Source organism: Falco peregrinus, chromosome 1 (assembly GCF_023634155.1).
Source record: "Falco peregrinus isolate bFalPer1 chromosome 1, bFalPer1.pri, whole genome shotgun sequence".
NCBI classification, from domain to species: Eukaryota; Metazoa; Chordata; class Aves; order Falconiformes; family Falconidae; genus Falco; species Falco peregrinus.
This window is the reverse complement of record NC_073721.1, coordinates 46814174-46826668: the sequence shown is the minus strand read 5'-3', so window position 1 is coordinate 46826668 and position 12495 is coordinate 46814174. Positions and strand designations below refer to the sequence as shown.

Genomic DNA, 12495 nt, shown 5'->3' with positions numbered 1-12495 from the left:
CTGGGAAATGCTGAGGGAGCAGGAGCGAGTCTTGGCTGTTCGGAGGGCTGAAGTCAAGGAGGATGCTTGACCTCAAGGCATAACCACGTGCCAGGCTGGGAACAGGCATGTTCTTCCAAACCACACGCCCAGGCAGCTCAGCTCCCTCGCAGCAGGAGAAGAGGGTGGTCCTTCCCCTGGGACCACCCTGCCCTTCCTTCTGCCAGGCATGCAACCCATCGCTTTCTCTTCAGCCCTTCCCCACACTAATCCTGACACACCTTCTGCTGTCCCCACCCCAGACCCTGCCAGCTCCAGGCTCAGCATCCCCCCGCCCCCCAAGAGGCTGGAACCCCAAGGGGGTCACTCCCACTGACCTGGGGGAAGGAGCAGACCAAGCCATGACATGAACGTGTGACCACGCGAGCAGCTGCGCTCCCTAACGTGTTTAATTCTCACATACACGTGTAGGACAAACCCCCTCATCACCAGGGAGGCTGGGGCAGAGCACCCACCGGCTTCACCAAGGCTTTGCTGCGCTGGGGAAGTGGGGGGCACCCACGGTGTGGGGGAAGTCCGGTGATGGTGGAGAACGGGCGAGTTCAATACAAATTAAAACCAGGAGAGCCCTGAGCACGGCTAAGCGCAGCGAGCCTGCTGCCACCACCCCGACGCCGGGTCTGGCCACACCAGCTCCAGGCTGGTGCCGCTGCCCGGCCGGAGCAGGTCAGTAGCCTTCATCTGCCCAGGTGACCTCATAGTCCGGATACTTGGCTTTCAGCTTCTCCGTAGTCACCGAGTGGTCCGCTCGCCCAAAGCCCTGGTGGAGGAGAGGGTCTTGAAGTTGAGCTGGCGCAGTTACCACCCCTGGCAGAGCTCGGCAGACCCCCGGCAGCGCAGCCTGTGCCTGTGCCAGCCCCATCGGCTCCGATCCCTGGGTGGCAGCAGCTCGTGGGCAGCTCAGCCGGGTCCCGCCACTGCACAGCGCCCAGGCAGGGGGACAGTGCCACCCTGGAACGGGAAACGTGGCACCAGTATCACGATACCCTCCCGGGGGGATGTGGGCACTGCCGGCTCCCTGCTCCCGAGGGGATGCGGTGCCCCGGGGGCTGGCACAGTCACCTGGGCTGCCGTCGGGAAGGACGAGCTGCGTCCCCGGGTGGGTGTCCCCCGCCCTGCCGCACCCCGCTTACCACCGAGTACCCGTAGACGTGGATCTTCCTCTCCTGGGGGCGGTGGGAGAGGCGGCCGCCCCCCAGGCACTCGCAGCCCAGGCCCTGCTGCTTCAGCTCCTCTGCCGTCCGCTCGTAGAGGTCGGCTGCGGGGGAGGGAGCCGTGGGGCGATGCACGCGTGGGGCGGGGGTCGAACGGCGGGGGGAGGGGGAGGTGGGGCGCAGGAACCCACCGGCTGATCCACCGCCCACGGGAGTCCCCGGGGCAGCCCCGCCCAGTCCCCCCGGACCCGCGGGATGGAGCCCCACCGGGGATCCCGCCCGCCCCACCGGGGATGCCGACCCCACGGTGTCCCGGCCCGCGCATCCCCTCACCCGAGCGCGGCCGCCGGTGCCCCGCGCCCCTCACCGTGGTACTCGGCCCAGCCGTGGCCGCGCACGACATCCTTCCCGGGCCCGCCGGCCGCGCGCACGCGCAGCAGCACGTACTTGAAGACGCCGTCGCCGTCGATCTCCACGTCCGCCACCCCCTCGAGCCCCGCCGCCGCCGCCGCCGCCGCCGCCATCATCGCCCCGCCCCGCCGCCTCACTCCGCCCCTTCCGCCCCGCCGGCCAACCAGCGCCAGGCCCCGCCCTGGGCCCCGCCCACAGCCCTCAGGCCCCGCCCCCCGGCGGTGGCGGGGAGCCGTGCGCGGGGGGAGCACGCTGCGGCAGCACCAGGGCGTGCTTGGGGGGGGCGTCCCGGGGCACCGGCCCCCGCCGCAGGGAAGGGGGAGTGGGCTGCCCGCGGGTAGGGCGGCCGGGAGTGCGGGGCCGTGAGGCATCCCTGCGTGAGCGGGGGGTGGCGGAGAGCCGGCGCGGTGCCAGCTTTGCCTTGACCCCGGCTTAACACGCCCCTCCCCACCCCCCGCCCCCATCTGCCCTGACACCCTCTCGGGCAGCCCCGAAGCCGTCCCCGCCTGGCATGCCGCCCCCCCTCACCCGCGAGTCCCCCCCGCTGCCCCTCTGCGGCGGCCGGCCCCACTGCTGCGCACAGCCCGCCGCCGGCTGTCCTCCCCCGGCTGCCGCCTCCCGGCACCCCCGGGCTCGGGCCCCCCGGCACTGGGCACAACCAGAGCTGCAGCAGTACCCAGGTTCCCCCCAGCCCTGTCCCACGTGCGGGGGCCGTACCCCACCAGAGACCTTACGGGGGGCACCCAAGGGTGCCTGGCAGCCACCCCCTATAGGGTCCCCGCTGCACCTAAAGGTCGTACAGCAGCGTGCTCCCACCACCGAGGGGCCGCTGCCACCGACACCGCAGGGCTGCCAGCAGCACCCGTGGGCCGGGTGCTCCATGGGGCCCCTGTGGGGGCTGGGCAGGGCCCCGGGCCTATGTGGGGGGCTCTGGGGGTGTGCAGGTGGGCAGAGCTCTGGGGGGTACCCCCACTCTGGTCAAGCACCGCTCATCCCGAGAAGGCTCTGTGGGGTCTTGCCAGGATGCTGGCTGGGACCTGTGCTCCATGGCCCATGCTCCCGTCACCCCACAGCACCCCCCAGCCCAGTCGGCCCCCTGCCCGCTGCTCTGGCTCCAGCCCCCCACCCCCAGCCAGCTCCGGCTGCCTGCAGCCTGTCACCGCCTCCTTCCCCCAATGCCACATCCAAGAGGGGGTCCCCGTCCCACCGCACTGACAGGGCAACACCTATCTACAAAGGGGGGGGTGGGGGGGGTGACGTGGGGGTGCCAGAGGGGTCCCCACCCCACGTTCACATGATGTCGTCCAGGAGGTTGGGGCTGGCCACCCAGTCGAGGGTGCGGGGCTCAGAGGCTGCCATGATCATGCACATGAACTGTTTGCCCGTCCTCTTGTCAATGGGGTAGATGGTGGTGGGGGTGAAGCGCTTGTTGCTCTCCACGAAGTCGCAGAGCTGCTCGTAGACGGCAGGGAACTCATGCCGTAGGAAGACTCCACGGATGCGCAGCTCCCGCTGGATGTTGATGAAGCAGATCTCCCGTGCCTTGCGGCCCTCCTCCCCCTCCTTGTCGATGTCCGCTGTGCCAGGCGGCGGGGTCAGGATCAACGTCTCCATGTCCCGCTCCTTCTTCAGGATCTTCTTCTCAGGGCTGGAGGAGGCTAAGGCCACCTTGGCATATTTCCTGACCGTCGGCACCTGTGTCTTCGGTGATGGCCTCTCTGGCACTTTTTGGGTGACGGCCACGGTTACATTCAGGAGGAAACATTCGTCAGGGTCATACTGGTTGCCCGTCTCCCGCAGCTCCCGGGCATACTCCCCCAGGTTGTCCGAGTAGCTCTCCAACTCCCGCAGGGACAGGTAGGTGGGAGACATCAGCAGGCTCTCCAGCCCGAACTGGAGGAAGTTCTCAGCCGAGCCAGCATTGGGGAAGCCCAGGAAGAGGACACCGCGGCCGCGGGAGAGGTAGCCCACCTTGGCGATGCGCGAGAAGGCCTTGTGCACCTCGGCGTTCTCCCGGCAGAACTGCAGGACGTGGCGGCAGACGCTGCCCACCCGGCCATAGACGCAGCTCTCCTTGTGTGTGTCCCAGTCCTCGCGGCGGCAGTGCCGGGAGCAGTAGTAGGTGTAGCAGCTGTGGCATGACTTGAAGTAGAGGCAGGCGTTGAACATGGTCTCCGTCCGCCGGCACTTGGCGTTGGAGCACATCATCATGTCGTCCTCCTCTGCGCTCAGGTCGGGCGAGCAGTTCTCCGGGGACTTCTCGAAGGGGCCAACGGACAGCGGGGCAGGCGGGGGGCGGGGGGCGCTGGCGCGGGAGCTGGGACCTGGCTGCTCCTTCGTGGGTCGGGGTCCCTCGGGCACAGCGGGGGGGACCCTCCTGCCCTCGCCCCGCCGCGGGGGCCCTGGGGCGCTGGTGCTCAGAAGCTGCTTGAGCTGCTCAGCGAGGCTGTCCCTGTCCCCGGCGCGGTGGCCTGGTGCCGGTTTGTAGTCGATGACAAGGTCAGTGATGAGCTCGTCAAGCTGCTCCAGGCTGCGCTGGCGCCCTGAGCTGCTCTCCCTGGGGACGGGCTGCGGGGCACAGGGCACGGCGTAGGGACCGCGCTCCCGCCCCGCATCCAGCACATCCCAGCTGGCCGAGCGCCTCTCGCTCCTGCCCAGCCCGTCTGCTCGGATGTCGTTGTCGGTGATGGTGATCTCTGGTGTGACATACCAGGAGCGACTCGGGGGGCCACGGCCACCGTCCGCGTGCACCCTCTCGAGGATGGAGCTCTCAGAGAGGGACAAGGCTGCGTAGCGCTTGGGTGAGCTCGACAGGTTGATCACCACCGGCTGCCGGCGCTCCTCGGGGGATAAGGCACGGTGGTGCTCCTGGGCGAGCAGGTTCTCGTAGCTGCGCCCGCGCTGCAGGACCTCCTCCCTGCGCACCGCTGGCGCCAGGATGTTATCCCAGGATTTGGAGTAGTGCTGGGTCTCCCGGCCCAGCCGTGGGGGGGTTACACCGTAGCTGGCGTGCCAGGAGGAGACCATGGCCTCACGCCCGGCCGGCTGTGGGGTGAAGCGTGACACTTGCAAGGTCTGGTAGGGCATCGTGCTCCGCTCGGGGCAGTACCAGTCACTGAAGTGCAAGGGCTGGGCGCTGCGGGGCGGGGGACACGTCCGCGACAGCATCTCCCGCTCCCGGTACTTCCCGTAGTCCTCGGCATAGAAGACCCGGGCAGAGGAGCCGAGAGCCGGGTACGTCCGGGCATCCTCGGCGTAGAGGGTTTTGACAGGGGTGCCGCGGGGGGCGTAAAAGCGGGGCTCATCCCCGTAGAAGGCACGGGTGGGTGCCTCCTGAACGGGGTAGCCCCGTGCCTCGTCCACGTACAACGTCCGGGGTGGCACCGTGTGGACAGCAGCTTTGGCTGGGTCCTCGGTGTAGAAGTGCGAGGGGATGGCGTGGCGGCCGGGGTAGGGGTAGCTGGCGTAGCCAGAGCTGCGGAGGGGCACAGCGGGGCTGGGGCACCGCACCGCATCCTCTGCATAGAAGAACTTGGCGGGGCCGCCGGCAGCCGAGAAGGTCATGCAGCCCCTCTCAGGGTACTCCCTGAACTCCCGCGAGGCTGGCACCGGCACTGTTTGGTACGCCAGTGCCCGAGGGTCTGCCTCGTAGTACTCACCGGGATAGGGCAGGAGCGGGGGGTCCCCACTGTAGGAGTCGCTGGGGGTGGGCGTGCGGGACGTGGATGCCTGCCTGCTCCCCGGCACCGCCAGGCTGCGGGCAGCCCCGGGCGCGCGGGGCCAGCGTGGCGGTTCCTGCCGGTTCTGGGCTGCCCGCAGGCTGCGCGCCGCATGCACCAGCACCGCCTCGTCCGGCTTGATGTCCACCCGGCACTTGACGTGGGGGCTGGCACCCACCTTGGCACCTGGCCCCTCCTCGAAGCAGTTGCTGCCCAGGCAGAGCGGGGAGATGCGGCTGACGCTGCTGCGCTGTGGCTGCAGCTTGATGGGGTGCACCTCGTTAGCCAGCGCCCGCAGGGGGACCTGGCCCTCGCGACGTGGGGATGGCTCAGTGCGGGAGGGCTCCCGCGCCACCCGCAGCGCCTCCCGCCCGCGCCGGGCTGGCGGCGGTGACGATGAGACGGCGATGGGCACGGGGGTGAAGGTGGACTTCACCCGCGGCGCGCTCTTTGAGCGGGGCGCGTCGCTTGGGCTCGCTCCTTGGTGCAGGGGGTCTGCAGGCATAAGGGTCCGGCTTCGGCGGCGCCCGCCTGCCCGGTGGTCCTGGCGTGGGCTCGGGGGTGCCGGGGCGCGGGCAGGGGCGCTCCATAGCCTGAGGAGGAGCGCCCAGCTGCTCGTCCAGCGACTCAAGGAAGTCAAAGCTCCTGCAGTGGCGCTTGTTGAAGGGCTGCGGCTCGCGGGGCAAGGACGAAGACATGGAGGCGTCACATTGTGCCAGGGGCTGGCAGACGATCGAATCCCCAGGGGCTGTGGTGGCCACCTTTATGTCTTGGTACACCGTAGACACCAGGATGTCAGGTGGGTCTGTTCGTGTCATCTTAAAAGCGACTCTTCTCCCGCCAGCTCCCCTTCAGACGGCCTCAGAGGAAGGCAGCCGGCCCTGCAAGAGAACAGACGAGGCGCCTAAATCCTGGCGGGGACCTCGGGGAGCCACGATGGCACTGGGTAAATCCCCACAGCTCCTGGCTCGGGGTGGGCTTTTGGCCACTTCTTCAGAAATGAGGGTTCGGGGGCGTCCCAGCCTCCACTGCTGCTGTTAATAGTTGGATCCCAACTGGGGGAAGAAGCTGGAAAAAGGCCCCAAATCCGGAGTGCAAATAACAGAGCAGATGGCTGCCACGGGGCAGCCGGGGAGGGGTGCCAGCTCACTGTAGCGAGAGGAGGCCACCGACCGCCGTGCCTACGTTCCTGGGGTGCAGGACATGGGGAGCCTCTTGCAGCATCATGGAAATGGGGCTGGGGGGACCCAACAACAGGGTTTTCCATAGCGGATGGGGAACATGCCTGGCCCCCTGCTGTGAACATCCAAGTGGCTGTGGAGTCTCCTGGGACCACGCATGCCCACGTCCTAGCATACGCTGTGTCCAGTGCCAGCGTTGTAGGCAGGGCAGGCAGGAGCTTCACCCAGGGGTGGGTACCATAAGCACCCACTGTGGGGGCTGGGAAGCCCACGCAGCTCTGGGGCTCTGAGGGGGGCCAGGAACAACAACCTCCCGCCATGGCAGCTGCACCCACCATGGCCCACAAACACCTCTGTGGGGTGCCAACAGTCCTGGCTGCTCACAGCTGCCACTGGGTGCTGGCAGAGGGGTGCTGTGCTGGGTACCCCAACACTGTGTGCCAGCAGCGACTGCTCCATTGCTTCCCACAGCTCTGAGCAGGACAGATCAGGGTCCCTCTGCAACAACCCTGTGTTGGAGGGGCTGTGCTGGCTGAGCACCCACTACCTTTGTCCTCTCCCATGTCTGTAACCGTGACACGTCTCCTGGGCTGGAGAGTGAGTGGGATGGCAGCTGCAGCTCCCACGGGACATGGGTCCTGGCACCCACCATGCACCAGCACCATGCATCCCACCTGCTCCAGGCCGATGCTGCATGGGTGGCTGGGATGGGCAGAGACCCAAGCCACATGCGTGACACAGCTGTGTGGCAAGGGGAGACGTCAGCACAAGCTCCCCAGCATGACCAGGAGAGCAGACAAGGTGGTTTGCCCGCAGGACCTGGTGGGTTGTGGCACTGACCTTCACCAACAGCCCATTGAGAGCCGGCTGCAGGCTGCCATTGGCACTGAGCAGACGTACACCCAGCTTTGCTCACGGCAGGGATACCTGGCTGGCTTTAATGCTCATCACATCCCATGAATCTTTGCTTTTTTGGCCACCTGGCCACCGGGGAGTGCAGGTGGGCACCAGCTGCTCCACAATGCACTAAAGTTGTGTGGAAAAGGCCAGCAAAATGCATTTGGCTTTAAACAGCAGCAGAGGACCACAGGGAAGGTATTTCTGGGAGGAAAGGAACAAATTTTATTTGGCAAGAAGAAGTATTGACTATGCAAAGATAGGGAGGGGGGCTTGGGTCCCCCTTTGTTACCCAGATAAAGCCCTGTCTTGCCCCAAGGCCAGGGAGAACAGATGCCAGAGTGAGGTGAAGCCAGTGGGGTTGGGGGTGTCTGTCCATGTGGTGGGGAGAGCTCGATGCCAGAGGGAGACGGGAATCCCAGTGCCTCCGGGGCTGGGGGAGCAGGTTTGCCCCCATAGCAGTGGCTCAGCATTGGCCCTGCTGCATTAAAATGCTCAGGAGCTGGGCCAGATCCAGGAAGACAGCACCCCGCGCTGCCATGATGCTGACAGCAGCATTGGGACGCCCATCCCCATGGTATCGGGGTGGCTGGTGGGCAGGGAACCACAGCCCAGGGTCCTACCTGGTCCGGCAGCAGCAGGGAGGGAGTGGGAGGGCTGAGCTGGCTGAGGACCCCGCGGCGGCTCCATCCCAGCACTGAAAAATAAAAGAGGCATGTCAGGTGCTGGGGACCCCCCAGCCATGGCAGAGGGGCGGCTGCCTGGGCCATGGGATGCCTTGGGGGGACATCAAGCGCTCTGAGAGACCCCTGCAGCCACAGTCCTGCTGAGCCTGACTGAACTGTAGCCCAGTAAAGCCCCCGTGCGCAACCCTGTGCCTGGGGGACGTGGGCACCACATCCCACAGGCACCGCATCCCACAGGCACCACATCCCACGGGCACCGGCATCCCACGGGCACTGTCACATCCCACCCCGCACCCCAGCAGCACCTCACCGCCTGCAGAGCTGCACGGGGTTGCCATGGTTTCTCCAAATTATTCCTCCAAATTATTCCTCCTCTGCGAGGGCAGCGTGGGTTGCGGGTGTGTGGGGAGGCTGCTGGGGCGGCAGCGCTGCAGGGGGCCGGGGGGAGCCGGGCTTTGTGGCACCACAGGGAGAGCAGGGCACCCACAAAGCCACGAGCATCCTCTACCCATTGTGGGGGCAGAGCTGGGACAGCCCCACCAGCACTGCCAGTGCCCCGTGCCACCGTGCTCCCACACTCTGTCCCCTGCGCTGAGTCCCGTCCACAGACAGTGGGTTTTGCATCCCCTCTGCTCTCCTACCCCCTGGCTGGAGGGCACCAGGTGCCCTGCTTCACTCCCAGCCCTGCTGGCTCTCGGTGGACACCAGGCTCCCTGCCCAGGGTCTCCATGTTGTGTCACCCTGGGGGTGCTGACACCAGCTGGCAACGCTTGCAGAGCTGCTGATGTCCACGAGCTCCCTGCGCAGGAGCCACCCCTCGGGGCACGTGGCCCCTGGGGACACAGCCAGCCCCCATGCCCACATCCCCACCCCAGGGAGGGCCCAGGTGGTTTATTGCAGAGCCCCCCATCATCCCGCTGCTGGGCAGGACACATGGACACCAGCCCAGCCCGTCCCCAGCACAGCAGCTCCTCTCCAGCACACCCATGGTGTCACCGAGTGGCACCCAGTAGGACCCACCCCGTGCCAGTCCACAGGGCCACCCCACAGCTCAACCCAGCACTGCTGCAGAGCCCAGTGCCACCCACCCAACCCTGTACCGGTTGCTGCCCGCAGCTGGGGGCTGCCCTCACCCCCAGCCCAGCACCCCACGCTGCCCAGCACGCAGCTCGCACCATGCCACACGTGAGCACTCGGCCTCCGGCAGCTCCAGCCCACCGGAGGGTTCTGGGGACCGGGAGTGACCACGGGCTGCCGGAGAGGCCCGTGGGAGGCTGCCGGGAACTGGGTCACTGCCTGCATGTGGCACGTGCCGGCTGTGCAGTGGGGCTGTGCAGTGCCCTGCCGGAGCACAGCACGCCACCCAGGCACTGCAGCACCCTGCCCGGGCACTGTGCCCCTCGCTGCCTGCCCCATGCCCGCGGTGAGCGCGCTGCCTGCCTGCTCTGCACTCAGCACTCTCCGCCAGTGCTCTGCCTGCAGCCTGCCCCCACGCTGCCTGCACACGCTGCACCAAACGCACTGCACGGGTGCTGCCCATACACTGCACACACTGCACCGAGCACTGCCAGGGCACTGTCCCCACTGCCAGCATGCTGCCCTGATGCTGCCTGTGCACTGTACAGCGTAGGCTGCCAGGACCCTGCCTCACGTGCTGGCAGCCTGCTGTGCCCACATGGCCCGTGCATTGCCCCAAGCTGCCTGCACGCACCACCCCACAGCCTGCCCCTGCTGTGCTCAGCACCACCAGGGCACTGCCACCTTGCTGCCCACCCCATGCGCACAGCAAGGGTGCTACCTGCACACACTGCGCCGAGCATGCTGCCAGTGCACTGCCCCATGCACGCTGCCTGGGCACTGCTGCACACCCTGCCCACATGCTGCCTGCACCACATCCCACTGAGCACCGAGCTGGCAGGCAGCGCTGCCTGCACGCTGCCTGGGCACACTGCAGTGGATACGCTGCCAGCACGCTGCCTACACATGCAGTGCACTGAGCACACTGCCACTGCACCACTCCGCAGGCAGCCCGAGCGCACTGGCAGCACACGCTGCATTGCACTGAGCTCACTGCCTGCGTGCAGCCCCATGGGCACTGCCAGCAGCACCACGCTGCCCTGAGCACGCCAGCGGTGCCCACATCTGGAAACACAGCCCAGGCAGCATCTTGTGTGCTCTGCAACCGCCATGCTCGTGGAGATGATGCTGGGGGTACCGCCGGCACGCTGCCATGGGTGCAGTGCCCGTGCACGCTGCGCCATGGGCACTGCCAGCACACAGCCCCGCTGGCCACAGGCCTGTGCACTCCATGTGCATGCCAGGAGGGCGCTGCTGTGATGCTGCCGGTGCACACGCTGCCTGGGCACTGCCCACACCGGGGGCTGGCACCCAGCACTGCCCACAGCGAGGGAACCTGCTGCCCCCCCAGCCCTGCCCTGGGTATGTGGCAAATAGACACCCCCTCCTCTGAGCCACCCCTGGGGCACCCCCCAACACATACAGCGCCCTGTGCCCCTGTGGCATTGCTTCCCCATGCACACCGCACTGCCCCTCCACCCCCCTCCCCATGCCCCCCAGCCCTGACCCATGCAGCCCTGTGCTCCTGCCCATGCCCCTATCCCGTGTGCCCCTGGCACCTCCCATATGTCCCCCAGCCCATTCTCTGAGCCCCCCTGGCTTCCTGCGTGCACGGCTGAGTGGCCACAGCCCCCCTGGGTGCCTCAGCACCCCCTGCCCTGCCTGCACTCCCAGAGAGGCTCATCCTGCCAGGGGCAGCAGCACCCCTAGCCCCAGCCCAGGAGGGTACCCCCAGTGCTGGCACCCAAGTGAGTGGTGACCAGCACCCCAGCGGCAGCAAGGGACACCCCAACCCCAGCCTGCCCCCGGTCAGGCCCTGGCACCCCACCCTGGAGGGGGCACCCACAAACGGGTCAGGCCAGGGGCAGGGGGGCTGGGGGCACCCTGGGGCACCCCGGGTGGGTTCCCAGTGCCCAGCCAGGGTCGGGGGTGCCGGGGGCGGTCCCCGGGGTGGTGGTGGGGGCAGCGGGTCTGTCCCGTGTGCTGCTGCCGCCGCCCCCCACAGCCCCCAGGGCGGTGGCCCCGGGCACCCCCCGCTGCTGCGCACCGGCACCGGGTGGCACCGGGCCCGCTGGGCCGCGCAGGTCGCTGAGCACGGGCCGGCATCGCCGGGTACCGGGGCGAGATGGCCCTGCCCGGGCACTGCGGCGGGACGGGATGAGGATGGGGACGAAGATGAGGAGGGGGATGAGGATGGGGATGGGGCACACGGGGGGCTGCGGTGTGGGGGACTGGGATGACTCGGCCCGGGGGCGCGGGATGGAGATGGCCCGGAGGATACGGGGAATGGGGGGATGGGGGGAACGGGGGGAGTATGGGGGGATGGGATGGCATAGTCCGGGGGGGTCTCGGGGGGATGGGATGGGGATGTGGAACGCGGCAGGATGAGATGAGGGCTCGGGGAGGGGGGCATGGGAGGTGATGCGACGGTCCGAGGAGGTCGCGGGGGGGCTGGCTCGGTCGGGGTCCCCCGGGAGCACGACAGGGCCCAGCCCCCTCCCCGGCCCCCCTTACCTGCTCCGCGCCCACCGCACCGGCGGCCCCCCCGTCGCATCCCCGCCGCCGCGCTAGGCTGGGGCTGCCGCCGTTCCGGTGGCCATGGCCCGGCCCGGCTCCGCCCTCCTACCCGGCACGGCACGGCCCGGTAGGGCACGGCTGGGCACGGCTCGGCACGGCCCGACGCTCCGCCGCGGCCGCCCGGCTCCGCCGCCGCTTGTTTTCCCATAAATACGGCAGGCGGAGTTACCGGCCGGGGCCGGGACCGGGAGCCACCCACCGGCGCCGCCCCCGGCCCCGGTCCCCATCACCGGTCCCGGTCCGGCTCCGCTCGGCCCCGGCCCCATCCCCATCCCCGCCCCCTGCAGCATCCCCCGCCCACTGCGGCCCCCCGCCGGGGCAGCGTCTGGAGGGGCTCCGGCGCCCCGGGCGCCTCACCCGGTGCCATCCCCCGGGAGGGTCCCCCCGCAGCCGGGGTTTGGGCACCCGCAGGACCCCCAGTGCCCCCCGACAAGGCACAGGCATCTCCTGGAGAGATGCCGGGGGGGCTCAGCCCCACGTCGCGCACCACGAGCCCACCGCCCCCGTGGGAAGCTGTGCCCTCACGGGCACCTGCCCTCGCGCTGGCAGCCCCCGGTGCCAGCCAACAGCCCCCCTGTCCCCACCCCCGGCAGCACCGCATCCCGCCTGACCTTGGCACATCACGGCGGCCCTGCCCGGCCGCAGCCAACTGGGCAGCGAAATCCCCGCTAAGCTCCTCTGCGGAGTGGCCTGGTTTTCCCGCAGGGACCAGGGCAGCCGGAGCCCCGCGGGGGGATGCTCAGCCGTGCGATGG

The 12495-nt window shown here is 68.6% G+C and overlaps 2 protein-coding genes across 2 annotated transcripts; both read right to left on the bottom strand.

The window, feature by feature from the left end:
- Positions 1-410: 410 nt before the first annotated feature.
- PHPT1 (phosphohistidine phosphatase 1) lies at positions 411-1732 on the bottom strand. The gene is made up of 3 exons (XM_055793826.1): positions 1561-1732; positions 1173-1297; positions 411-799 (listed from the first exon to the last, which is right to left on the bottom strand). The coding sequence occupies exons 1-3, from the start codon at positions 1718-1720 to the stop codon at positions 707-709; spliced, it is 378 nt and encodes a 125-aa protein (XP_055649801.1). The 5' UTR covers positions 1721-1732; the 3' UTR covers positions 411-706.
- A 986-nt stretch (positions 1733-2718) lies between these two features.
- Positions 2719-11995, bottom strand: AJM1 (apical junction component 1 homolog). Its single transcript, XM_055793921.1, is given in 4 exon segments — positions 2719-5780; positions 5782-6204; positions 8025-8098; positions 11679-11995. Coding segments are annotated over 2 exon segments (3246 nt in total). The 5' UTR covers positions 6142-6204; positions 8025-8098; positions 11679-11995; the 3' UTR covers positions 2719-2894.
- Between the last annotated feature and the right edge of the window lie 500 nt (positions 11996-12495).

Bases quoted from the DNA above. Each gene is read 5' to 3' on its own strand.
- PHPT1 (XM_055793826.1), bottom strand. From the start codon at position 1,720: ATGATGGCGGCGGCGGCGGCGGCGGCGGCGGGGCTCGAGGGGGTGGCG. The intron at 1,298-1,560 runs GTGAGGGGCGCG...CCTCCCCCGCAG, and splicing joins CGGCTGGGCCGAGTACCACG to CCGACCTCTACGAGCGGACG. The intron at 800-1,172 runs GTAAGCGGGGTG...CTCCTCCACCAG, and splicing joins ACGTCTACGGGTACTCGGTG to GGCTTTGGGCGAGCGGACCA.